This window comes from Argiope bruennichi, chromosome 9 (genome assembly GCF_947563725.1).
Source record: "Argiope bruennichi chromosome 9, qqArgBrue1.1, whole genome shotgun sequence".
Taxonomy (NCBI): Eukaryota; Metazoa; Arthropoda; class Arachnida; order Araneae; family Araneidae; genus Argiope; species Argiope bruennichi.
In genome coordinates, this window is record NC_079159.1 from 40,812,805 (window position 1) to 40,835,236 (window position 22,432).

Genomic DNA, 22,432 nt, shown 5'->3' on the forward strand with positions numbered 1-22,432 from the left:
TACCATAATTCATCCATCTATATTTTTCTTCATTTTGTTATTATTATGTTAAATTAAATTTGGGCAGTCGGACAGACAGATTTCCTCTCAATGGATTTCACTCAAAATTTCACAGGAACCTTAAAATTTGTTGTAAAGATCATATACTAAATTTCATTCATATGGTTCAAAGGATTTTTGAATTGTCTTTGTTCCAGGCACACATACATTATGTTAAAGTTATATATTTCGAACTCTGGGAGTTCTAAAACTTGATGATTTCTTCAAAATATTGAGTTCACATTTTTTTTTTTTTTTTTTTTGACAATCGCATACTTCGCATACGAGAAAATAAAAAGGCATCATTTTTATATGAAAAGCTGTATTATATTTCTTCAGCCAGAGTTTATGAGAAATACTCAAACATACAGCTAAAAGCACTATATTAATCTATAACATTAATTTTTACAGCTTATCAAATCAGTATGATGCGATTGTATTTTAGGGAGTTACAGTGAAAAAATACAAATATCTCGTTTAGTTTCTAATTAATTGAAATTTCAAAAAAAAAAAAAAAAAAAAACGCTCCTAACTGCACATTTCTACTCTCCGAAGTACATTAAGGTATCTCTAATTTGAATGTTCTATTCTTTTAATACGCCAAACACACTATTATCTGTAGAGAAATTTTATTAATATTTATTTTGAATGTTTAAAAATATACAACATTATTTTATGTTTAAATTAGTTTTCCAAAACTTACATCATTATTTAGTCCAAAATGCTCATTTCATTTAATTAGATCAATTGAAATCAAAAACTCCTTTTCAATAACTTAAGTTCCCTTCAATCAGTTCCATTTAAAAGCGTGTATAAGTAAGCGGTAAAATGACAATTCGAGAAAACCGAACCACTATATAAAGCAGGCGCAGATGTCATTGTTTCAACATCGTCGTGTTCGTGTTTAAAGAATTTTGTCTCTAAATTCTGAGATAATTACTTCAGAGGATTAACCCAAAAACACTACCGTGCCGAGAATCCATTTGAGTTATTATTAATAGAATTGTAAAAGGAAACGAAAAAAATATCTCTTCCAAAATGTCGAAAAATATTTGTTTTCACTGTAAAAGTAATTGCTTTGTTAGGCATAATATATATTTTTTTCATTAATAAAATGGATTACATTATTTTAATTATTAGATTGTTAGAAAAAAATTGCGGAAATTACATCTATAAATCGTTTTACCAAAGGCTCAAACAATGTTTTTTTTTTCCCTTTTATAAGTCCTAATCGCGGTTTGTTTTCCAATATTCAACCAAGAAATCACTTTATTATGAAATTACACCAAAATATATGTAAATCAAAATTCAAAATTGTTGCCAAATATTAATTTGAAATCGGCATTAATAAATTTTAATGAAATTTCAATGCAGTTTTTTTGTGTTGTGTGAGCAACCAGCAGTAACGATCGCTGGGAACTGAATACTCTTCAACGCAATATGGATCATGTTGTCTGCGTATTAATACGTTATAATATAATACACTATCCAAAACAAATCCGAACATTTTTTTAAAATTTTTATTATATATATTATTTTTTTCACCAATGATAAAGTATAAAAATTCCATAATTTGACAATTACAATAAATGTATTTGAATATAAAATGCTCATTTGGAAAGGATTTAGGAAATAAGTTTTTATTTGAAACGCTAGCGAAATATCATGGGTGTTCTTTAATGAATATAGAGAATATTATTATGCAGAAGCTATTTAAAAATCACTTTACAAATTAGTTTTTCAGTTATACCAATTTCATTTCAGTACAATTTTTTTACTATTTTTTAAAATTATTAATTTGTTTTTATTTATATTTTTACAACAACAGTTTTCAATTTTTTAATTATAGGATTTATACTCATGAGAATTGCAATGACAATAAATGTATTTTTACATGTTATCATTATACATGTTATCGCAGCAATATAATTATGAATAACTATTAAAAAGGAAATTTAAAATGGCAAAACACGCCTAACACACGATGTTTAAAACTAGTGATACAAATTTTCTTTATTATTTTTTTATTGGAAGAGAAGACACTGACACTATTATCACATTTGACCGAGAAAATGTCGGTGTCACAACTGTCAAACAACGTCGGCACGTTTCGAATGTCTGTTTAACAATTTTTATCTTCCATGGACTTGATAATGTACTTCGAATCTTTCCGATTAACTAAAAGAATAGAGAAACTGATAAAGAGTTCATTATTTATCATTTATATTTTGATATCTCTGTTTCAAAATTTTTATTCAGTATTTTTTGCTTAAAACACCCACCGGCTCAAATATAAAATATTTTAAACTATTTTATTCATTTTAAATTATAATGTTAATTTTTCAATCAGTGAAAATTTTAGTATAATAATAATTAATAAATATATAAATTATTTAGTAATGTTTGAAAGGTATTGAAGGGAAAAAAATGTTAAGCTGATTGCTTATGTTCTAGTATTGTGTACATTTTCAGGTAAGAAAACATCATCTTAATTTTTCGATTTCACGTATTTTTGTCTGCATAATTTAAACGAAGTAGTGATTTAGGATCATAAACTCTTTGTTTTTTTTCACTATCGTTAGGATAATCGCTAATCAGTTTTGAAATTAAAAAAGGAATGCTTTAAATTGTATTTTACTCTATAAATAAAATGACTTTTGAGCTATTTTCTTAACGCATATTTTATTGAAAAATGAATGTTTTGTATTATTTTCATTATTTGATTTTTCTGAGTAAACATTTAGAATTTTAAATGCCTGATATTTATTTATTTAACCCTTGCCGGCTGCTTCACTTATTTACCCAAAATAGTTTACGGCACATGTGATTTCGCGGTTTCTGGATGTTTCTAGATCTCCAAATAGAAAAGATATAACCAATTCTCAAAAAAAATAATCACATTCCAACACTAAGAATGTTTAAGATATTTTTATTAACTGTATCATCATCAGTCAATTTTGCATTAATTAACTCTTAATGTCGACATAGATCTGTGAGACTTCCATTGCTAAAGTAATCGTTTGTTGAAATGAACCTAATTCTAAATTCCTTTCTGGATCACAAAATAGTTTGCTCTTTTCCCTGGAGTTACGGTTGAATAACGCTCTTAATTAAATACTAGCCACCTTTGGCGATCAATTATTCGATGCTGACATTAATGGCCTCAATGTTTATCATGTGAAAATATTTGTTCAATTCGTTCTTTATACGTCTTGTCGTATGAGCACTGACTTGTATTAACACTGTGGGAGCAAACAGCAACTTTGTCTTAACGCTGGGACAACCATCTAACTCTCCGACCCGCCCGAAGGCACACGGATTTAAACATTTAAACCATAAAACTGAATGGCCGGACCGCCGCAACAGCAACATTGGCGGGAACTGTGGTTGAGTCCTAAGGGCCGCCACCGGCCATGGTACAACCCTCCCCGAAGGAAGTACGTCCCGTCATCGATGGGAGGAGCCAGATCCCCCACCTATTAGTGTACCCTCCAGGGTGGCGAGATCCAACCACCATGCCGGAAGCATCTCATCCTCATTTCGAGGTGCCCCCCCGGGGGATTAACGCTGGGACAACATGATCCTCCAAGAATCTGCTGTATGGTTCACTTGGGATTGTGCGCCTAACAAAACCGCTCACTGTGACTTAAGTGCAGGCCAACAATGAATTTTGCCATGAATCCACACCATGCGGTGACATATGAGGGATGTAGCGGCTGTTGTTGCGTAGCATGAGGATTGGTGGAACTCCATATCTGGCAGTTCTGTGTATTCACGGCACCATCTGAGTGAAAATGAGCTTTGTCTTTCCATAAGATATGTGATGTCCCATATTCATCCACTTGAAACCTCGCCAGAAAACTCAAATCAAAATCTAGACGTACAGAGTAATCTTGGGGTTTTTGTTGTTGCACGAAATGCGTCTTATAAAGATACAACTTCACAATTTTGCATTAGATCCTGTACACTTTTGCCTAGTTGATCATGCTATTATGCGGCAGCATCTGAACCGCAGCATCTGAAGTTCTTGCAGATGATTCAGCTATTGTAGTTGCAACTTCCTCGCTGACTCTCTTGCATGTTGTCCTCTTCCTAGTGCAACATCCACAGAACCAGTTTCTTCTGTCTTACGTATCATTCTTTTAATTACATTTAAAGATTTGTGTCCTTTCCTTGAGTTTTTCATTCGCCGGTAGGCACGGAATATTGCTGAAATATTGTTTAAATTTTGATAAAAGAGTTTTGTTATCAATGCGTCCTCTTTCTCGATTAGTGGCATGTTCACTGTGGGCAAATGATTTAATCGAACGATGCAATCGCTTTTATAACAAAATTAGATTAGCTACTCATTATCATAAGATAATGCAGGCAATACAGCGTTATTAATCGGCAAAATTTCAAATTATCATCACTTCGGTAACGTGCTCTAAGTAAAAAATATATGAAGTATTTTTATGATTCGTTCAATAGAACAAAGCTAAGAGTCTCTGAATACCTTCAGCTTAATTTTAACTACCTTGTATAAACTTCGCATACAAAATTTCATTTTTCTAGCATAACAGTGCAAACTCAAATGCTCAATGGAGAAGGTTTAATCTTTTTTGGGCTAATACGCAAAACCTGGAAGTTTTACGAAAATGAAGGTTTATTTAAGAAATATTGTATAAAAATGAATCGTGACAAAAGTAAAAAATTATTTCCTCCTGATATTTTGCATCGCTTCTCTGCTTCTATTTTTTATATTGGTAGCAGGGGATAGCAATAAAATAACTAGACACATATATTTCTTTTTGATCATTTGCTGTATCGCCAATTTCACACCTCTGTTTTAAAATGTTACATTCGTAAAAAATAGTCTAAATCTTCTAAAATCTTCATCATCTACCGTTAAGTAAAATTAGAATATCAATTGTACCAGAAGTTTTCTATAAACCACTTATAGCTGTTAAATTTTTTTAAAAAAAGTTTTCAGTGATACCACTTTTATTTCCTTGCAGTTATTGTCTAATTATTATAAATTTTAAAAATATTTTGAGTATATTTGGTAGCATTACTTTTCATTGTCTTAGTTACACATTTATGTTCAAGTGCGGTGCAACTGTTGTCAATTCATTTTTTGTGTGCATGTTGTAGTTATTAAATAATGATAATTAAGCTTTAAAAATAAAGCAAAAATAGATTAATCAAGAATACAACAAGATCTTGTTAAAATATTTTGGTCTAAAAGTACGAATTATCTTTAATTTTTAAAAAACATTTTTATAGCAAACATTTAAAATTTTCATATTTTTAGAGACTTAATACTTCAAAGTTTGAAAAGAATAAATTTTTATAAAACTATACAATAATATTGTTAATGATTATTAAGAAGTTTGTAACTCAATGTAATTTATTTAGGCTTACAATAAAATTTATATGCAAAACATGAAAAATACTAAATAATAATAAGTATTTTCACTTTGACATAATTACAAATATCTTCACTCAATAGGATAAGATCACTGGTTACAATCTTTGGGCATTAAAGACTTCATCAAATACAGCAAAATGTCCGGCAAACCATTTCACATTCGGATATCAGAAATCCTGAAGAAAACCACCGTCGAACCATTCCTGTTCCTTGTGATGTTCGGCTACAACTGCCGCATGGTGACTCTTCAGAGTCTTTTACACGATCGAGCATGTCGAATTTCCCTCAATTTCTCAGATGAAGTGTGTGCAGATTTGGACAACGAAGACAATGACTTAGAGCAAACACAGGCTGTGAAATACGGCAACAATATATATAATGCTGTCATAATATTATCGACCTTACCAGCTTTGGTTATGGCACTGTTTTTAGGTAAGTAATTTTTGATCACAAGTAAATAATAAATTCAGTTTATCTATATCTTTGAAATAAATTTTTTTTTATCCGCGACAACAATTTACTTCTCAATACCCTATTAGCACAATATATTGTACGATATCTCTACGATTTTATTCGACATTTCTGAATGCCGGCCAATATACAGGGTGTTCATTAATTATTGTCGGCGTTTCCGTACCTCATAACTTTCGAATAAAAAATATTACGCAAAAACCGATTACGTATTCGTAAATTACAACTCAAAGAATTTTATTAATGATATTAAAGTGTAAAGCTTGCACAATTTGCACTTTGTAGACATTCAGTTGAAGGCGATTATGTATTCGTAAATTACAACTCAAAGAATTATGAATACGTAAATTACAACTCAAAGAATTATGAATACGTAAATTACAACTCAAAGAATTATGAATACGTAAATTACAACTCAAAGAATTATATATTCGTAAATTACAACTCAAAGAATTATGAATACGTAAATTACAACTCAAAGAATTATATATTCGTAAATTACAACTCAAAGAATTATGAATACGTAAATTACTACTCAAAGAATTATGTATTCGTAAAGTACAACTCAAAGAATCGCCTTCAGCTGAATACCTACAAAGTGCAAATTGTGCAAGCTTTACTCTTTAATATCATTAATAAAATTCTTTGAGTTGTAATTTACGAATACGTAATCGGTTTTTGCGTAATATTTTTTATTCGAAAGTTATGAGGTACGGAAACCCCGACAATAATTAATGAACACCCTGTAGTATAGATATAATAAAAATGTTGTTGGACATTTTGTACTAATAGTTGGCGGGAGTAGGAGAAAGTGTGTGTGTGAGGGGGGGATTGAATTGCTTTCTTCCTAATATTATGTGATATCATGTGTTGAGTTGAGCTGCTTCTCTTCTTCTTGCACACTATGGTTGACCTCGATGGTAGCTCAAAAACGACGTAAACAAAACGATGTAATATACAAGAAAGGAGCAAATAAGTCGATGACGTAACATGCAAAAAAGAGGGAAACCACTCACATCTCAACTCGATAGATGACATCATATACGGTCAAGAGGAAAACTGAACTTACCTTTCCTTTTATTCTCACATCTGTCTCTCAAAATCTAATAATTGCCTTAAATTAATTTTTCACTTCTGCCCATTAAACTACTTACTAACAATTCTTTAATTTTTACTTTCCTGAGAGGAGCCCCTTTCACTTGTACATAAAATCCGTGACTGCAATTCAAATTCTTCACTGAGCCATGCATGCTACTTCTCATAGCTCATGGATTGAGTAACAATTTACCTTCTTAAGGTTAATTTCTCATCCTCTATGGTGACGTGCACAATCTTTTGATAGGAAAAGCTCGGCTTTTTGCTACGGCTACATTTTTTTAAAACTATTCATACTTTTGCGACTTTATTTCCGTTGCTACATGTAGTATGTAGCCGATTTTTAACAGTATAAGCTAGAATAGTTTATTAAGTTTAGTTTAATAGTTTATTTATTTCAACCTCAAAATTTCAAATTTTCCTGACATGCTTTTTAGTCTTTTGAATAATTCTTGCTCAGTTTGCAAATTTATGGTATTCCTAAACTTTAGTATGCATACGAGAATAATTTGTTTACGAAAACTAAAACAGGTTTATATTTTTAAAATAGATTTTTAATTTTAAATAAACTCTTAACGAGGGAAAGAATATCATGGAAATACATTTCATATCGTTCTTTAATTATAACCTGTATGGAGGGAATAGTCGGAAATTACTAACTTCAATTTCTAAAAACTTTATAGAAATAACTATCTTTTAATTCACCTTCATTATGAAAAACTTCAAAGTAAAATTACTTTTTCTAAATAAAACTGCATTCGGAATTTAAGAGGAGAGTTAGTGCCAATGCTGTTAGTGAGTAATCCTGCTGGGGGAAAAAAGATAATGCAATTGAAATGAATTTTAAAATTAAATAGCTTTACCTGCAACTTGATCAAAATTTTTAATTATCAACAAATTTGAATAATATTTCAGAAAATTATTGATTTATCTCTTTTCTATGAGAGACATCTAACAAAAGAAAAAAAATCTAATGCGTAATAAGCCAGATACATTCACTTCAAACTGACTTGAAATTGACCTTGAACCCATAGAATGGCAAGTGAAAAAAAAGAGAAGAAAATTAAAAAATTAAAGGGGAAAATTAAAGGGGAAAAAAATCGAGTTAAATCATTTGGCTGAATGCCAAATCAGAACTTAAAAAATTTTACCCTAGTTTTGGCTGATATCAATAGGCGATGGCGGTGCTTTTTGCCTTCCGATATATCAGTGAGCTGTTTGCTGAGAATTATTTTGTGTTTACCCAATCCTATGCTTTTCCTACCTATTAATACTTTTCCCGACTTCCTATTTTACAAATTTTTCTCCTTCATCGAAGTTTAAATATATGTAAAAAAGTCATACAAATTTTAAAAAAAAGAAAAGTGGCAGGGGTCAAATAATTTCAAGGAAAACTGCATCTCTTCAGTCCTAATTCGCGAGTCACTACTAGGTAAAATACAACATTTATGTAAATATAATTAATGCTAATTTCAAATATTTTTTTTATTAAATAGTTAAAAAAAGTGCCGATAGTTATCAAAAGAACACCTTAGAGGTTAATTTTGAAAATGAAAATCAAATTGCAAATTCTTTTTCATTCATAAGTTAATCCATTTAAATGAAATATTTCATTTAACAAATAATCACCTGACTCATAAAAGCAACCGTATCCTGAGCATCCGAATATGGACGTTACTCGTCTACAGGGAATTATAAAATCATTTTAAAATATTTAAAGTAAAATTCAACTTGTATTTCTTCCCATCATCATTTGAAGCTATCCAGTGAGCGAAAGCAATTCATCGCTGCCAAAAGAAAAATTGCAGATGTTTCCCCCCTCTCCTAATTCACCCTTGATGATAACAACTTGCACCCCTCGTTTGCACTTCATACTGGCCCAAACAAAACTAAGATCTTTGATTGAATAAAATAATTTAATATGTGTCAATTGTGAACATTCAAAACTTTTTACTGATCGCTATGTGTTTATAACAAATGAATGTATACATATACAGGCCCATGGAGTGATCGTTACAGCAGAAAATATCCGATTTTGATGGCTACAATGGCTATAACAATCGATACTTCCATACAGGCAGTCATCACATCCTTCAAAGATGCTTCTCCATATTGGTTTATGGTCAGTTGTCCCATTTCCGGTTTCACGGGAGGATTAATCATTGTTCTGTCCTCAACGTACAGCTACATGTCAGACATCACGGATGAAAGGTAGGCTTGCTTTAAGTGAAAAAGTTATAATTATTTTGAATTTTCAATTTAAATTAATGTTAACATCTTGAAGAAAATCTCTCTCTAAATAAACAAGCGGAATATACCCTATTAGGACAAGATGTTTAACAATATACTTATGGCAACTTCACAATATTGTGCAATATAGTTTAATTTCTTAAAGAAAGTTATATTTACATAAGCGCATGAAGAGTATGGATATAATAAACTGTTGCTCTGATATTTTCGAAATACTGCGTGACAATCAAAATATCGAAGAAAACCGTAAAAATATCTTATAATGCCTTGTGCTTATACAATAAGAAAATAATCTTTCTCTGAACTTGTTAGGAAAAATTGGTGAATTATCTCGACAAATATTTTCGTATTATTTTTTAAGTTTTGTGGAAAGACAGTTGTGGTAAATAAACGTTTTCAATAATTTTCTAACAAAGCAATGAGCATGCAGTAGGAAGATATTCATTCAATGGCGTCTTCTGAAGGAAACAAAGAGATATTGTCACGTAGATATTTTAGTATGGGACTCAATGAGACACACAAGAAGCAGAGCTAAACCAATTTATTAACTCAACTCTGAACTGAGAACACAGTGACTCACAGATCTTCTGCTTTTATACTAGCAGGGAAAGTTCCAGAATACTCTTCTGGAGACAGTAAGAAAAGTCCAGAACACTTGTCCGGTAAACTAAAGAAATGTCCAGAATCTTCTGGAACATGAAATAAAGGAAAAAATAAAATCAAGGGATTAAATATTTACATATACTATGAATCGCATTGTCTGTATTGGGATTCGAACTTACGATCTCATGATTATGAGACCAGTGCCATGACCATTCGGCCATGGATATTCGACTATCTTTCTTCAATGCGGCAATATAATATTTTTGGCATACTCTCTAATAAAGATATCTTATATATAAAGATATCTTTACCACTCTCGCATAAAATTTTGGACGGAAAAGGACATGAATTCCTTGCAAGGAATAGGTGAATAAAAGTTATGAATTATTGATCTGAATTTGGAATTTTGAAGGAATTTGGCATTTTTATTGCATCTATTGTATCATTTTGGGTGATTTCTTAGCGATCAATCATCAGTATATGGTTAATAATATCTGAAAATCGTATTGCTTCAGATATATTTTTTAAAACCAATTGAAAACAAAATTTAACACCAGGCTGTATTTGTAGACACAAAATCACATATTAAATTTCGTATATATCAGTCGCTGAGTTTCAGAATTATCATGTTTATATGCTTGTGAAAGTACAGACCGGCAGACGGCCAATACCGCGCTGGAAATAGTTCCATATTTGATAAGTATCAGCATAGAAGATGTAGATAGGTATTTTAGTTGTTAAATCTGAGTACCAAATTTTATCTATTTAGTTCTTTTCATTTTGTTGTTATCGTTCTACATTATATTTGGACAGACTGTCTTCCTCTGAATAGATTGCACTCAAAATTTGTTAGAAGCCTTCAAATTTTGTGTAAAGAAAATGTATTTTTAAATGAATTCTTTTTTTTTTTTTTTTACGAATGAAGTTTGGTATACCAAATTTCATTCCTCTAGCTCAAATCCTGTTTGAGTTATCGTGTTCACAGGCAGACAAACATAATGTCAACAATGTGTTCTCTGATTGCAGAGAGTTCTGAAACATGGAAATTCGACTAAATCTTAAATTTTTGTATAATATTTTCTCTATGCATACACGTTTGAAGTTTGCCTACTTAGGCCTACTGTAAAATGTCTAACAAGATATTAGCGGCATTGTTCAAGAACACCATGATTGTTCTCCATTAGTAAACAAAGAAATTGAAATTGTTGTATAATTTATGGAGAAAATAAGTTATTTGAAATCTTTAAAATAAAAGGAAATGGAAACTTTCAAATTGAATTTTTTTTCTTTTTAAATGGATATTCATATGTCCATATCACTTCTATTCAAAGCTTCAAAAATAATTATTTTAAATCAGAGAAACAATCTATGGTATCTTAAAAATGTTTATGATATTCTGTAGATCATCACTGCGGATGAACAGTGGGATGTATGTATATAAATTTATGTCATGTATGGGATATGCACAAAATAAATAAGAAAATAATGATTGCAATAAAAGAGAAAATTAAACATCTAAATTTATAACGTGTATTTACTAGAATAAAGTACTTAAAACCTCTTTGTGTCTTCGAATTAAAACAATAAATAATATGAGGAAACAAATTAATCGTGTTACAGTTCTGATTGATTAGCTATGGATGCAAAATGGCGAAATTAAATGACAAAAATGATCTAGCTGTTAAAATTGGAGTCTGTATCAAAATTTTATTTTAAGATATCTCTAAAAAATTGAGGATAGAACGGAGAAGATAACATTGATAATGCATTTTAGCGTCATAGGTTTTTAAATAAATTTAAAAATCGATGTAGTGAGTAAAACTGGGGGGGACTCATGCTTTTCTTCCCATTGAAATTGCATAGAGAAGTAGCGTTTTTGGATTCATCCCGAAAGTTTGGGGGGGGGGGGGTAAATGACCATTGACGGCATACCTAGAAGTTTTGCGCCCGGTTGGGGCTTGGAGACTGTCTCTTCGATTTCCCGAATTTTTTAAATATATTTATAACTCTTTATAATATAAATATTCGGCTACAAATTTCTATATATTTGGCTACAAATTTCTATGCAATCACTGGGAAACTGCGTTTTGTAGTTAATATTCAGATGTAGAAGTTTTTTTAATGTTTATTCATTTCAGGTCTCGCCAAGTCCGGTATGCAGTCCTTGAATTCTTCACAATAATGGCTACTCCCATTGGCGCGTTGGTCAGTGGACAACTTTTCAAGCTCGGAGCAAGTCTCACAGTAGGAAAGTACCTCCCTGCTATGATCCTAAGCCCATGCAGCTTCGCAATGGCTTGGCTTTGGATGAGGTTCTATGTAGTGGAAACCAAGCCAAGAAGATTCGATATTACGAGAAAACAGATCTTTCAAGATCTCTTCAAGCTGGATAATCTGAAGTCCAGCTTCAAGACTTGCGCCCGGAAGAGGGCAGGAAACTTGCGTATGCAGATTTGGTTTTTGTTATTTGTGAGTTTCTCCACTCGTCTTACTCAACTGGGTAAGTGACATTCTCCTCTAATATTATTATAATACCATTTCAAAATATTGTAACGCTGCATCGATAATTTTTCGCATTATGCTATTTAAATGTGAATTTTTAAAAAATTGAAACATTATTTATCGTTGTTGATATTGCCCTAAACATTGTACTTTATTGTAAAAATATCATAAAAATATCTCAATATTTTTGTGCAATTAGATTTTGTTCTTTGTCGCTTCTTACCAAAAAGAAAAATATTGATCAGAGCTGATTTTGGAAAAACAAATCACTTATTCCAGTAATTATGCTAAATAAAAAATATTAAAAAAATGCTTCAAAAATTTAGAAATAAAAAAAAAGTCTTACCAGCAAGTCAGAATAAGAAGGTTGTTCCTTTTGTCTGAATATTTAAGAAAAAGAATAATTCACTTCCACTCCTCTTTTTTTCTGTTCTGATATCAGACGAAATTAAACTATGACGATAAGAAGAGAAGATGGCAACTAATGATAGAGCACAAAGATTTAAAAACAATCGAAATTTGGGATTTAAAATCACTTTTCAGTCTCTAATTTTTAAGTTATTTTATCAAATAACTTTATTTACAAAAAATTCTTATGATAAAGGAATAGTTCGCTTCATTTATTTCTCCAAAGTTGTATTAGGGTTTCAGGTTCGAGACCCGATTCCACCAAAGAACCGTCGTGTAAGGGGGTCTGTTGCACGTTAAATCCGTCATGCCAAACGTCCTCCCGCTGGTGTGGTGTGGAGAGGGGGTGCCAGCTCAGGTGCCGTCCTCGTCATCTGACCGCGGTTCAAAATGACGAGGTCTGTCCCAAAAATAGCCCTAGTGTTGCTTTACAATGGGACGTTAGTATAACTTAACTAACTAACTAACCAAAGTTGTGTTATGAGAATTATTAAATAAGTAATATTCCTACAAGAAATCTACCCAAAAAATTGCCATAACAGGTAGTATATTATGCATCTGCGAACAATCCCAACACCACATAGAGCAGAAAAGCACAAAATAAAAGAAGAAAAAAAACTATTTAGAAACCTATTAGAATAATAGCTTGAAAATCGATAATTTCATTAAAAAAATATCGGCTCTTTTTTTTAACACAAATTAATTTCATAAAATATATTAGACACATTTTTTCCTTAACCTTTTTAGACAAATATCGTCACAATTTTTAAAATTGACAGAAGGACACATAAGGATGAATATATGAAAAAAAAAAGCATCGAAAGGAAACCATTTTCATAATCGTATTAACAAATTTTTAAAATTTAGGCAGTGATTAAGAAATTTTTATGAACAGCTTTTAATTCCTCAATTTTTTTATTTAATAAGCAAAGATTTCTTTTAAGGTCATCGTTTTAAAATCTAATTTAATCTAATTTATTAAGATCATTGCGTTTCTTTGTCAGACTAAATAATTTTTTTAATATTTCATTTATTTTTCAATGCATATTCGTTTAATTTTTCATTTATTTTTCAATGCATATTCGTTTAATTTTTCATTTATTTTTCAATGCATATTCGTTTAATTTTTCATTTATTTTTCAATATAACCCACGCCCCTTCCTTGATCTCCACATAAAGTATGGATAAATCGATTTCATTTTCTTTCAGGCTCTCTACAGATTGGTTTTCCATATACTAGGAAGATATTTAAATGGGACGTGTCTCGATACTCCTACACAACTGCCATTTTCAGTCTCGTAAACGCATTCACCACTCTGACCGTCGTACCGTTTCTCAACAGGAAGCTTATGGTGCACGAAGCGGCTGTTGGTATGGTTGGAATCATGTCCCTTATGGCGAGGATGGTACTCATGTCTGTGACGGTTTACGAGTTCTTGCTATTTTATGGTAAAAAAATTTTTATTTTTATTTTGTAAAAATAAATAATTTGAAAAAAATGACTGAGTGGAATTAAAAAAAAAAATAAACTTTTCGATTTATAACCCCTAACAACCTGTCGTGTCTACCAATCGAAAGAAAATTTAAGATTTTATTATTTGAATATCTGCCCTCAACATTATTATAATTTAAAACAATAAGGCTCTCGTGGTCACGGCTACAATGAAAAAACGTTTTAAATTTTCCAAATCACAATACCCACTTTGTTTCCAACGAACATTTAAATTTCAAACGAGCATTGAAAAACCCTCAATGGCTTTCGAACAATACATTATGACATGCATAATTAACAGGGATAGGCTACAAAAGCACAAATCACAGAACACCATGTGGAAAGCATATCTTGCAAAAAATCTTAAATATGCAGTGTGCGAAGATAGTTTCTTCAATCATGTATACGAACGTGGCAACAATATAATAAAAAAAAAACAATAAGAGAAAAAACGAGGTGAATTGATAAAGCTGTTTTGTTTGAAAAAAAAATGCTCCCGAAACTGTATGAGTTTATGGGCGAAATTATAAGCTAAAAGAAGGCCCGTGTTATATAAAAATGTACATTATTGGTTAAAAAAATTTGGAGAAACTGGATGCACTTGTTATAGAACACGGTATGGATCATCATCTGCCCCTTTGAAGTTATTGCAAAAATGTGTATTGCGATTGCATCAAGTCTATTGCATACTGCAAAAAGTGTTGCCTGCAATTTGGATATACCTAAAACCACAACCTACAAGTTGCAGCGCTATGTTTTCTGATATGTTTTTATCTATTCCAATGCAACCAGATGTTGCAATCTGGAAAAGAACAGCAACATGTAGACTTTACGAATTCTTTTCTTCATCAGATATGATGAAAGTCGCAGGTAGCCACGTTGGATATTAGGAACGGATAAGGCACATTTCTAATTAAGTGGAAATGTAAATTCCAAGAACTGCGTTCTTTGGACTGACGGAAATCCTTACAATGTAAAACCAAAATCTTTAAATGAAATTAAAATGATTATGAGGTGCAGCATCGCAATTACATTCGTTTTCTATCAGTATTTTTTCGAAGGGATCAGTTTCACAAATATGAAAAGTATTTCATCATACGTGCTCGGTATTACATCAATGTTGCAGAATTACATAATTCCGGAATTGTATCTGCGAAATGCCTTCAATGACATTGTATGGATATAAGATTGTGTTCCTTCACATGTCTCCTCATGAGTCAGATAAGTGCGACAATAGCCTTTAGGTGATCTCAAAAATTTGCAGTTTCATAGCCATCGAGATTCCCCAACCACACTCCGATGGATTTCTGAATATTTCTGAATGATATTTCGAAATGGAACATTAAAATCATCAAATCTTCGATGATCTGTATGAATTAAAAGATGTCATATAATGTGAGGTTTTACAGATTCCTCCTGCTGTGTTACGTTTTTCATTGTTGTCAACAAATTCCAGCATGCAATACGCTTTCTTCTGAAAGATGGGAACGTTGGAAATTTGTTCATTTATTGGAAACTCCAATAAATATATTTTCCCTCTTCTCTTTTGTGTTGTTATTGGTCCTTTATAATGTTTTCCTTTGCAACTGTTTTACACCTCCAATTCGAATACAATTTGTGTTTTTTCAAAGCGTTGATGAATTTGCCGAGGAAAATAATAGTTGATGCCATTCGGAAACTTCGAAATTTATTCACTATAACTATGATCATTGTTTTAATTCTCACTTGGAGTTCATATATCGGAGAAGCTTTTTTTTATGGCCATACTTTACTTATTTAGTCATAGTATTTTTATGGAGAATAAATTTTCTTGTTAAATAAAAAACGGAAACCGGAAAGACATGGACGACATGAAAACCTTCGTTTAAGTTAATGCAATTTCAGCAGTTTTTTTAAATAAGAAAATGAGTGCTTCTCTAGAGTTAAAAGTATAAAATCAAAAAAGTATAACTTTAAAGTATAAACTAATAACAGAAGTCTCTTTCTCTTTCTAGGATTAAAGCCATATATGGCACAAAAGCGTTGTGAATTACTTCTCATGGTTGTATCTTAGTACAATGAAAAAAAAAAAAAAGATTTTTCAGTGTTTGTTAAGAGAGGAGGAGAGTAAAAATCAGATAACTCTCCAATTTTATGAAAAAAAAATTATGGCTTTAAGAGTTTTGCTTTCTTAAAAAAGAAGAATTATTTAATATTCTCATTCTACAGCTATTCGAAGCAGAAAAACGATTTTTTTTTATTACTACAAAGTTGTGCTCTTAGCTTATAATCTCTGATATTAGTAATACATAATTTTTTTCCTCCTTAATGTGAGTAATATAGAAGATGCTGTTTCTAGATTAACTTTGGAGAAATTCAGGTTCTTAAGAAATTGTGGTGCCAGGTAAATCACGAACAGGAATCTGTTTTCTAACTAAAATTAGCGGTGGATCTATGCCATCATGGGATGGGAATTCTTATTTCTCATGAAAAAAATGTGCATCAAACACTTGCAGCAATCCCTCGCAATGGAGTCAGCATGACTGGTTGCAAATCATCGAGGAATGATATTATACCAGAAAAACAAGCTATGTCAAAGGCACAAACATATTTCTGAAATAATCCATAATTTCGCGATATTGCATTAATTTCCAGTGACATTTTGTATGTAAGCTTAAATTAAAAGTTAGTTTCATCAGAATAGTTTGTTAAAATCACATTGATGTTTTGGTAAATCAGAGATTCATAAAAGTAAGCGCTTGCTGAAATCTATGAATAAAAATTACATAACTTATATTTTCCTTTATTTTTTCCCCCAGCTTGGCTGTCGGGTACCCTATATGCCTGCAGTGGAATAGCTGTGAGGTCTAGAATCTCCAAATTAGTATCGAAGAAAGAATTAGGTAAGATTTTTAATAAAACATTTCTAGAGGCGAATATTAAATCCTCTTCTTATACAAGAAACTTCGCATTTAATTTGCATATGAAATTTTGTACAATGAAGCGTGTGGTATCCTTTTTTCTCTTTGAATTTGGTGACTCTAGAGCTAAATCAGCCCTTGGAATGTGACAGACGTCCATGTCAACACGCACACTGGTATTGCATTTACATTTTTTTTTTCTTACATTTAAATTTAAATGAATAATGTGCAACATATATAAATATGTATATAATTATGATTCATTAACCATGCTATTAAAGTGTGCTTATTATTTATTAATTTAATTTATTTACAAACAAATAATAATTTGACCTTGAACGTGCAAATAAATCAATTTTTATTGCATCAAAAATAACCGAGAAGTCTGGCAAAATTAAAAGAAAACTGTCAACTAATATTTCATAATGCACAAATTCGTTACGGTCACTGCGATTCTAACCATCTTCTGTGCTTTGTTGTATGACAATATTATACGCAGAAAGTATACAAAATTAAATAATAAAACTAAAACACATAGCTAGTGCGCAACTATTGAAGAAATTTGAGATGCAAATCATTACGGATCAGCTCATAATTTTGGATAGATTATGATACAGAAAAGGAAAATATACTTTCTATCGGCATTCAAATGACGCAAAAGAAAATTAACTAACAACATAATTTAAATAGTTCACTTTAAGTATTTATGAAAAAGGATGCCTAGTTCAGTTTCAGTGGCGTAAGCGATAGTGGTTATAGTCGGGGCATAATATATTTTTGCTTTTTACCTTCACCAGTGATATAACAAATGAAAATGGCGCCTGTGGCATATCATTATTTTTTCACTGATCATCATATTTGAGTTTAAGAAGTGATATAAAACAGTAAGATTTCTTCTCCGCTGCGCCGTGAATATTCATAAATCTCTTTCACAGCGTCACTTTTCAGTTTAGTGAAAACTCTAGATCGGTCCCTTTTCTTATATCGCCCAAGGTGATAGCTAATTATATTATTATTTCGCAATCTGAAACATTTGGAAATCTTATAAACAATTTTTGACTTTTCAGGACGGGTATTTTCTTTACTGGGAACTTGCGAATCCGTAACTCCAATTTTGGGTGCAGTTTCATTTCTGCAGGTGTACAATCTGTCGGTGGATTTCTTTCCGGGGCTACCTTTCGCCCTGGCGGCCATCTTTCTTATTCCATCTGCGTGCATATTTGCGTAAGTAAAACGCTTCTATTTATTTCAACTTCTTTGTAATTTTTTCGAATAAAATATTTTATTGTCTTTTTTATAAATAGTATGCAATTGGAAATAAACAACAATGCAAATCATTTTGAATAATTCTACCGTACTTTGCATACAATCCCTGATATCTTTGTGCGGAAAACCTGCAAATCTAAATAAAAATAAAATATTTCAGACTGTATAAAATTCTTCGTCACCTTATTGTTTTAATCTGTTTAAGCTTCAAGAAAAAAAATCATTTTAAAACTATTAGCTAAATTAGAAAGTAATTATCTACATTTTTAATCCAATACTGAAATTTTTATTTCAAATTCTCTGTTTTTTTAAGAATTTAGAGAATATATTGCTTGCAGTTCAAGATATTTGAGTATACGATTTCTTAAGAATTTTTCTAAAACTTTAGTTTAACGTCTTTTTGTAAAGAGTACTTCGTAATTTTGAACCATGGATAGATAACGAAGACGATAGTTAAATTTGCAGCTTCGATTCTCAAATGGAAACGAGCTTTCAGAACTTCATTCGCAAATAGAATTCTGAAACCAGGATCAACACAACCTTCCCCAAGATTGAAGTATACCTTTCATTTCTAAAAGATCCTTACTACTTATGGAATGGAAGAAATAGGAATGATGCTTGCGCTTCAACTTTTTAGCATACTTCTAAATATATATGTAACTTATAGCGAAGCAGATTTGCATTTTCAGACCAAATAATTTTAATATTACATCGATTTTACTTTCTTTAATGTTTTTACTTAGATTGTATAAAGTTTGTCGTATTTAATAAAGTATAATTTCTCAGTAAATCATAGAATATTGCTGATTTAGATTTAATCATAGTTAATTAAATGAATCAGCAAACGTTATATTTACAGCACAATGAATTTTTTTTTCTGGATTTATTATTTATTCTGGGAAAATTTTGTTACTTGTGGTATGGTGCTTATTGGGCAGTTACTGCTAAAATGTCTGACAATATCGTAACAATGGTAATGGGTATTTTGTGTAAAACGACTCATTGTTCTAACCCCCCCCCCCCCTCTTTTGTATCGCAAATCTGGGCTCCTTACATTTCATAAGTGTTTCAAAAATATATCCCATCTTTACAGAAAAATTTCAAAGGTTTTTATGTCTCTTATGAAGCGAATTCAGTTATTTATTTTTCTCATTATATTTGCTGTTGCTACAACTATTGCTCTTTAATATCTGGAATAATGTTTTAATTTTATTTATAAATAAATTTTATATAAAATAGTTAATATTGTTCACATTTGACTAAGCAGTAATTAAATGCCTTTAATTTTTTTCAGAACAAAGATTGGCAGCGTACAACTACGTGAATAAAATAAATTAAATATGCATAAAGTACTTTATTTAATGCGAAAAGGAAAATTGTAAACGCAGCTCTTTACAGTTTAGTTTCGTAGCAAGAAATATGTTAGGGTTAGCAAGAAATATGTTTCCCATTTCAGAGGGTTCTAGAATACGTTCTATTGGTCCAAATGAGATAAAAGTTTAATTACAAATAATGAAATAATCCGCTTGACATTTACTGAATAAAAAAATTAGTAACAAAATTCATCAATAGATGACATTATAGCATAAATTGTGTTTATTTGCATATATAGTAAATATGAAATACCATTTGCCTTACAGACCATGTATATTAGCAATATTTTTTAATAAAATGATGGATTATGCACGAGCATTTGTTACTTCGCTGCATGTCATATCTGCGTTGCAAGAAAAGGCGTTACTGGCAAAACGTCAATACAACCAACACAATTCAGTTACAGGTATGAAATATTTCCAGCATTTGCAGCGAATGCGAAAAGATTCAATGTCTCCATATGTCCTAAGAAAGATAATACAGAAATATAGAATTTTTCTAACCTGGAATTCTTCTAAGTTCAGGACGAAAGCAAATCTCACCATCTAGAGTCAAAAACGTGCCTACTGCAGTCATTGAAGCTAGAAATCAATCACCGTATGGTGGTATGAATGTGGCAGTTGTTCTTAATGGATATGTATGTCCACTGTATGAAAACTCTTATGGTGGATATTGCATTTTTATTCTTATAAAATTAAACCCGGGCTCTTATTGCAATACGGGGACTCGGACATTCTTAGAATTTTTGCACTTGAGATCCTTGCTGAAATGGTGATTGACATCACTTGACCAAGGAGCATTCTGTGGAGTGATGAGTCCAATTCCGCCTCAATAGGCAAGTTGACACTCACAATTGTTGAATTGGATAGAGGAAAACTCTCTCACTATTTAGGAACAACTCTTGCATACTGGAAAATGATAGTATGGAAAACGATAGTTTGATAATGATAGTATGGAAAAATGATAGTTTGAAGAGATAACTGCAACTGAAATACAAACTTCCATCATGGGAAAACGGTTAAGACGATAGGCTGAGGAACTTTGTACAACTTCAACAGTATGGATGCCTTCTGGATATCACATTCATGCATGATGGCGCACTTTCTCTGGTTGACCATCATGTAAAGCAATTGCTAAGATAAAATTTCACAGATGCACGGGTGAACAGCCGTCATTTTTTAATATCTCAGCCTCCTCATTCACCCCCTGAGAACTTTGATTTTGGGGTTTCTTGAAGTACGCTATCTACCGTCAAAAATCTGCATTTGTATTAAATCTGAAGGACAACATTTGGTCCCATGCTCTTCATATTTCTGTAAACTTAATCCGGTCAGCTATGGGAAATACGCTTCTGCAGTCAACGCCATTGTTGAACATGAAGAGGAACTTATTGATGCTATTTTTTTTAATATTATTTAACATTTATAAATTATATATATATATATATATATATATATATATATATATATATATATATATATATATATATATATATAGCACAAAAATCCGTTTCATATATATATAACACGGATTTTTGTACTATTTCTTTTATTTAATAAATGCTAAACTCATCATTTGACTATTTGTAGTTCAAATTTTATCTCAGTTAGAAATAGAACAATAGAATTTTCTTTTGCTAATCCTGGATCGAAAGAAAATTGAACATGTATTTCTAAAAAGTACCTTTTTCTGTTCATGGGTTAGGCCTAAAATTTAAAATAAATATAAAATTTTGGATGAAAGACCGTTAGCACAAATTATTCCATGTACCTTATTGCTGTTTTGAATGATCTTGTTGAGACTTCTAATGCTACCTTTTTCAAATTTAAAAAGGTCTAACATGTACAGATTCATCGAAATTTTTTTTAACCGTTACAAAACTTTCTCGATACATACCTTACATACAAGAAACTAAAAGCAATCCTCCAATATATTGGGTAGAAAACTAACGAATGGCTATTTTGAAACAACTTAGTAATCAAATGAAAAATAACCGTCATTGCCAATTTTTACTGAAAAGCTCAACCTGTAAATTTGTTTCTGTTTCAATAAGACTTGCATTATTTAAAGAGTTCTGATAGTATATAATTATGGGAAAAGATCTAAAATATCCAACAAAACAAATGAATAACACCTCCTAATATTTCCAGTTTTCCTGAGAAAAATCATATTTATTTTCCTTCTGTAAATCTGATATATATTTCTATTTTGTAGCTGGATGATGCGAATGCCAACTATGTCTCTAACTCAGTATGAAGAATCAGAAGAAGCAAAAACCATGAAAGAACTCCCGACCGTTACATCAGACAGTTTCAGCTACAAAGAACTGAAATAATATTTGTAGTTACAAATGGCGAAATAGAAATTGTCGAATAAATATTTTTTTTAAATAAACTTTCCTTAGAAAAGAAATTTACCTTTCCTTAAATTTTTTAATCACTGATAACCCGTTATGAAAAATCGGAACATTTCAGCAATTCAGAATACAAAGATTAATCACGTAAAAACCAATCTAACTCTGTAATACATATTAATATATCCAGGTATAGAGAATGTAGAGAAGAGCAGGAATAAGAAAATATATCCATTACATCATAATAAACAGCAAAAAAAATAAAAATA

At 31.0% G+C, this 22,432-nt stretch overlaps 1 protein-coding gene across 1 annotated transcript; it reads left to right on the top strand.

Moving 5' to 3' along the window:
• Nucleotides 1-2,303: 2,303 nt before the first annotated feature.
• Nucleotides 2,304-22,216, top strand: LOC129984239 (proton-coupled folate transporter-like). Its single transcript, XM_056094073.1, has 8 exons — nt 2,304-2,511; nt 5,531-5,881; nt 9,013-9,226; nt 12,007-12,368; nt 13,988-14,227; nt 17,069-17,152; nt 18,238-18,394; nt 22,025-22,216. The coding sequence occupies exons 2-8, from the start codon at nt 5,587-5,589 to the stop codon at nt 22,143-22,145; spliced, it is 1,473 nt and encodes a 490-aa protein (XP_055950048.1). The 5' UTR covers nt 2,304-2,511; nt 5,531-5,586; the 3' UTR covers nt 22,146-22,216.
• Nucleotides 22,217-22,432: the final 216 nt, after the last annotated feature.

Excerpts from the sequence above, each read along its gene's own strand:
- LOC129984239 (XM_056094073.1), top strand. The coding sequence starts at position 5,587 with ATGTCCGGCAAACCATTTCACATTCGGATATCAGAAATCCTGAAGAAA. Across the intron at positions 14,228-17,068 it reads CGAGTTCTTGCTATTTTATG|CTTGGCTGTCGGGTACCCTA; the intron begins GTAAAAAAATTT and ends TTTTTCCCCCAG. Across the intron at positions 18,395-22,024 it reads CCATCTGCGTGCATATTTGC|CTGGATGATGCGAATGCCAA; the intron begins GTAAGTAAAACG and ends TCTATTTTGTAG.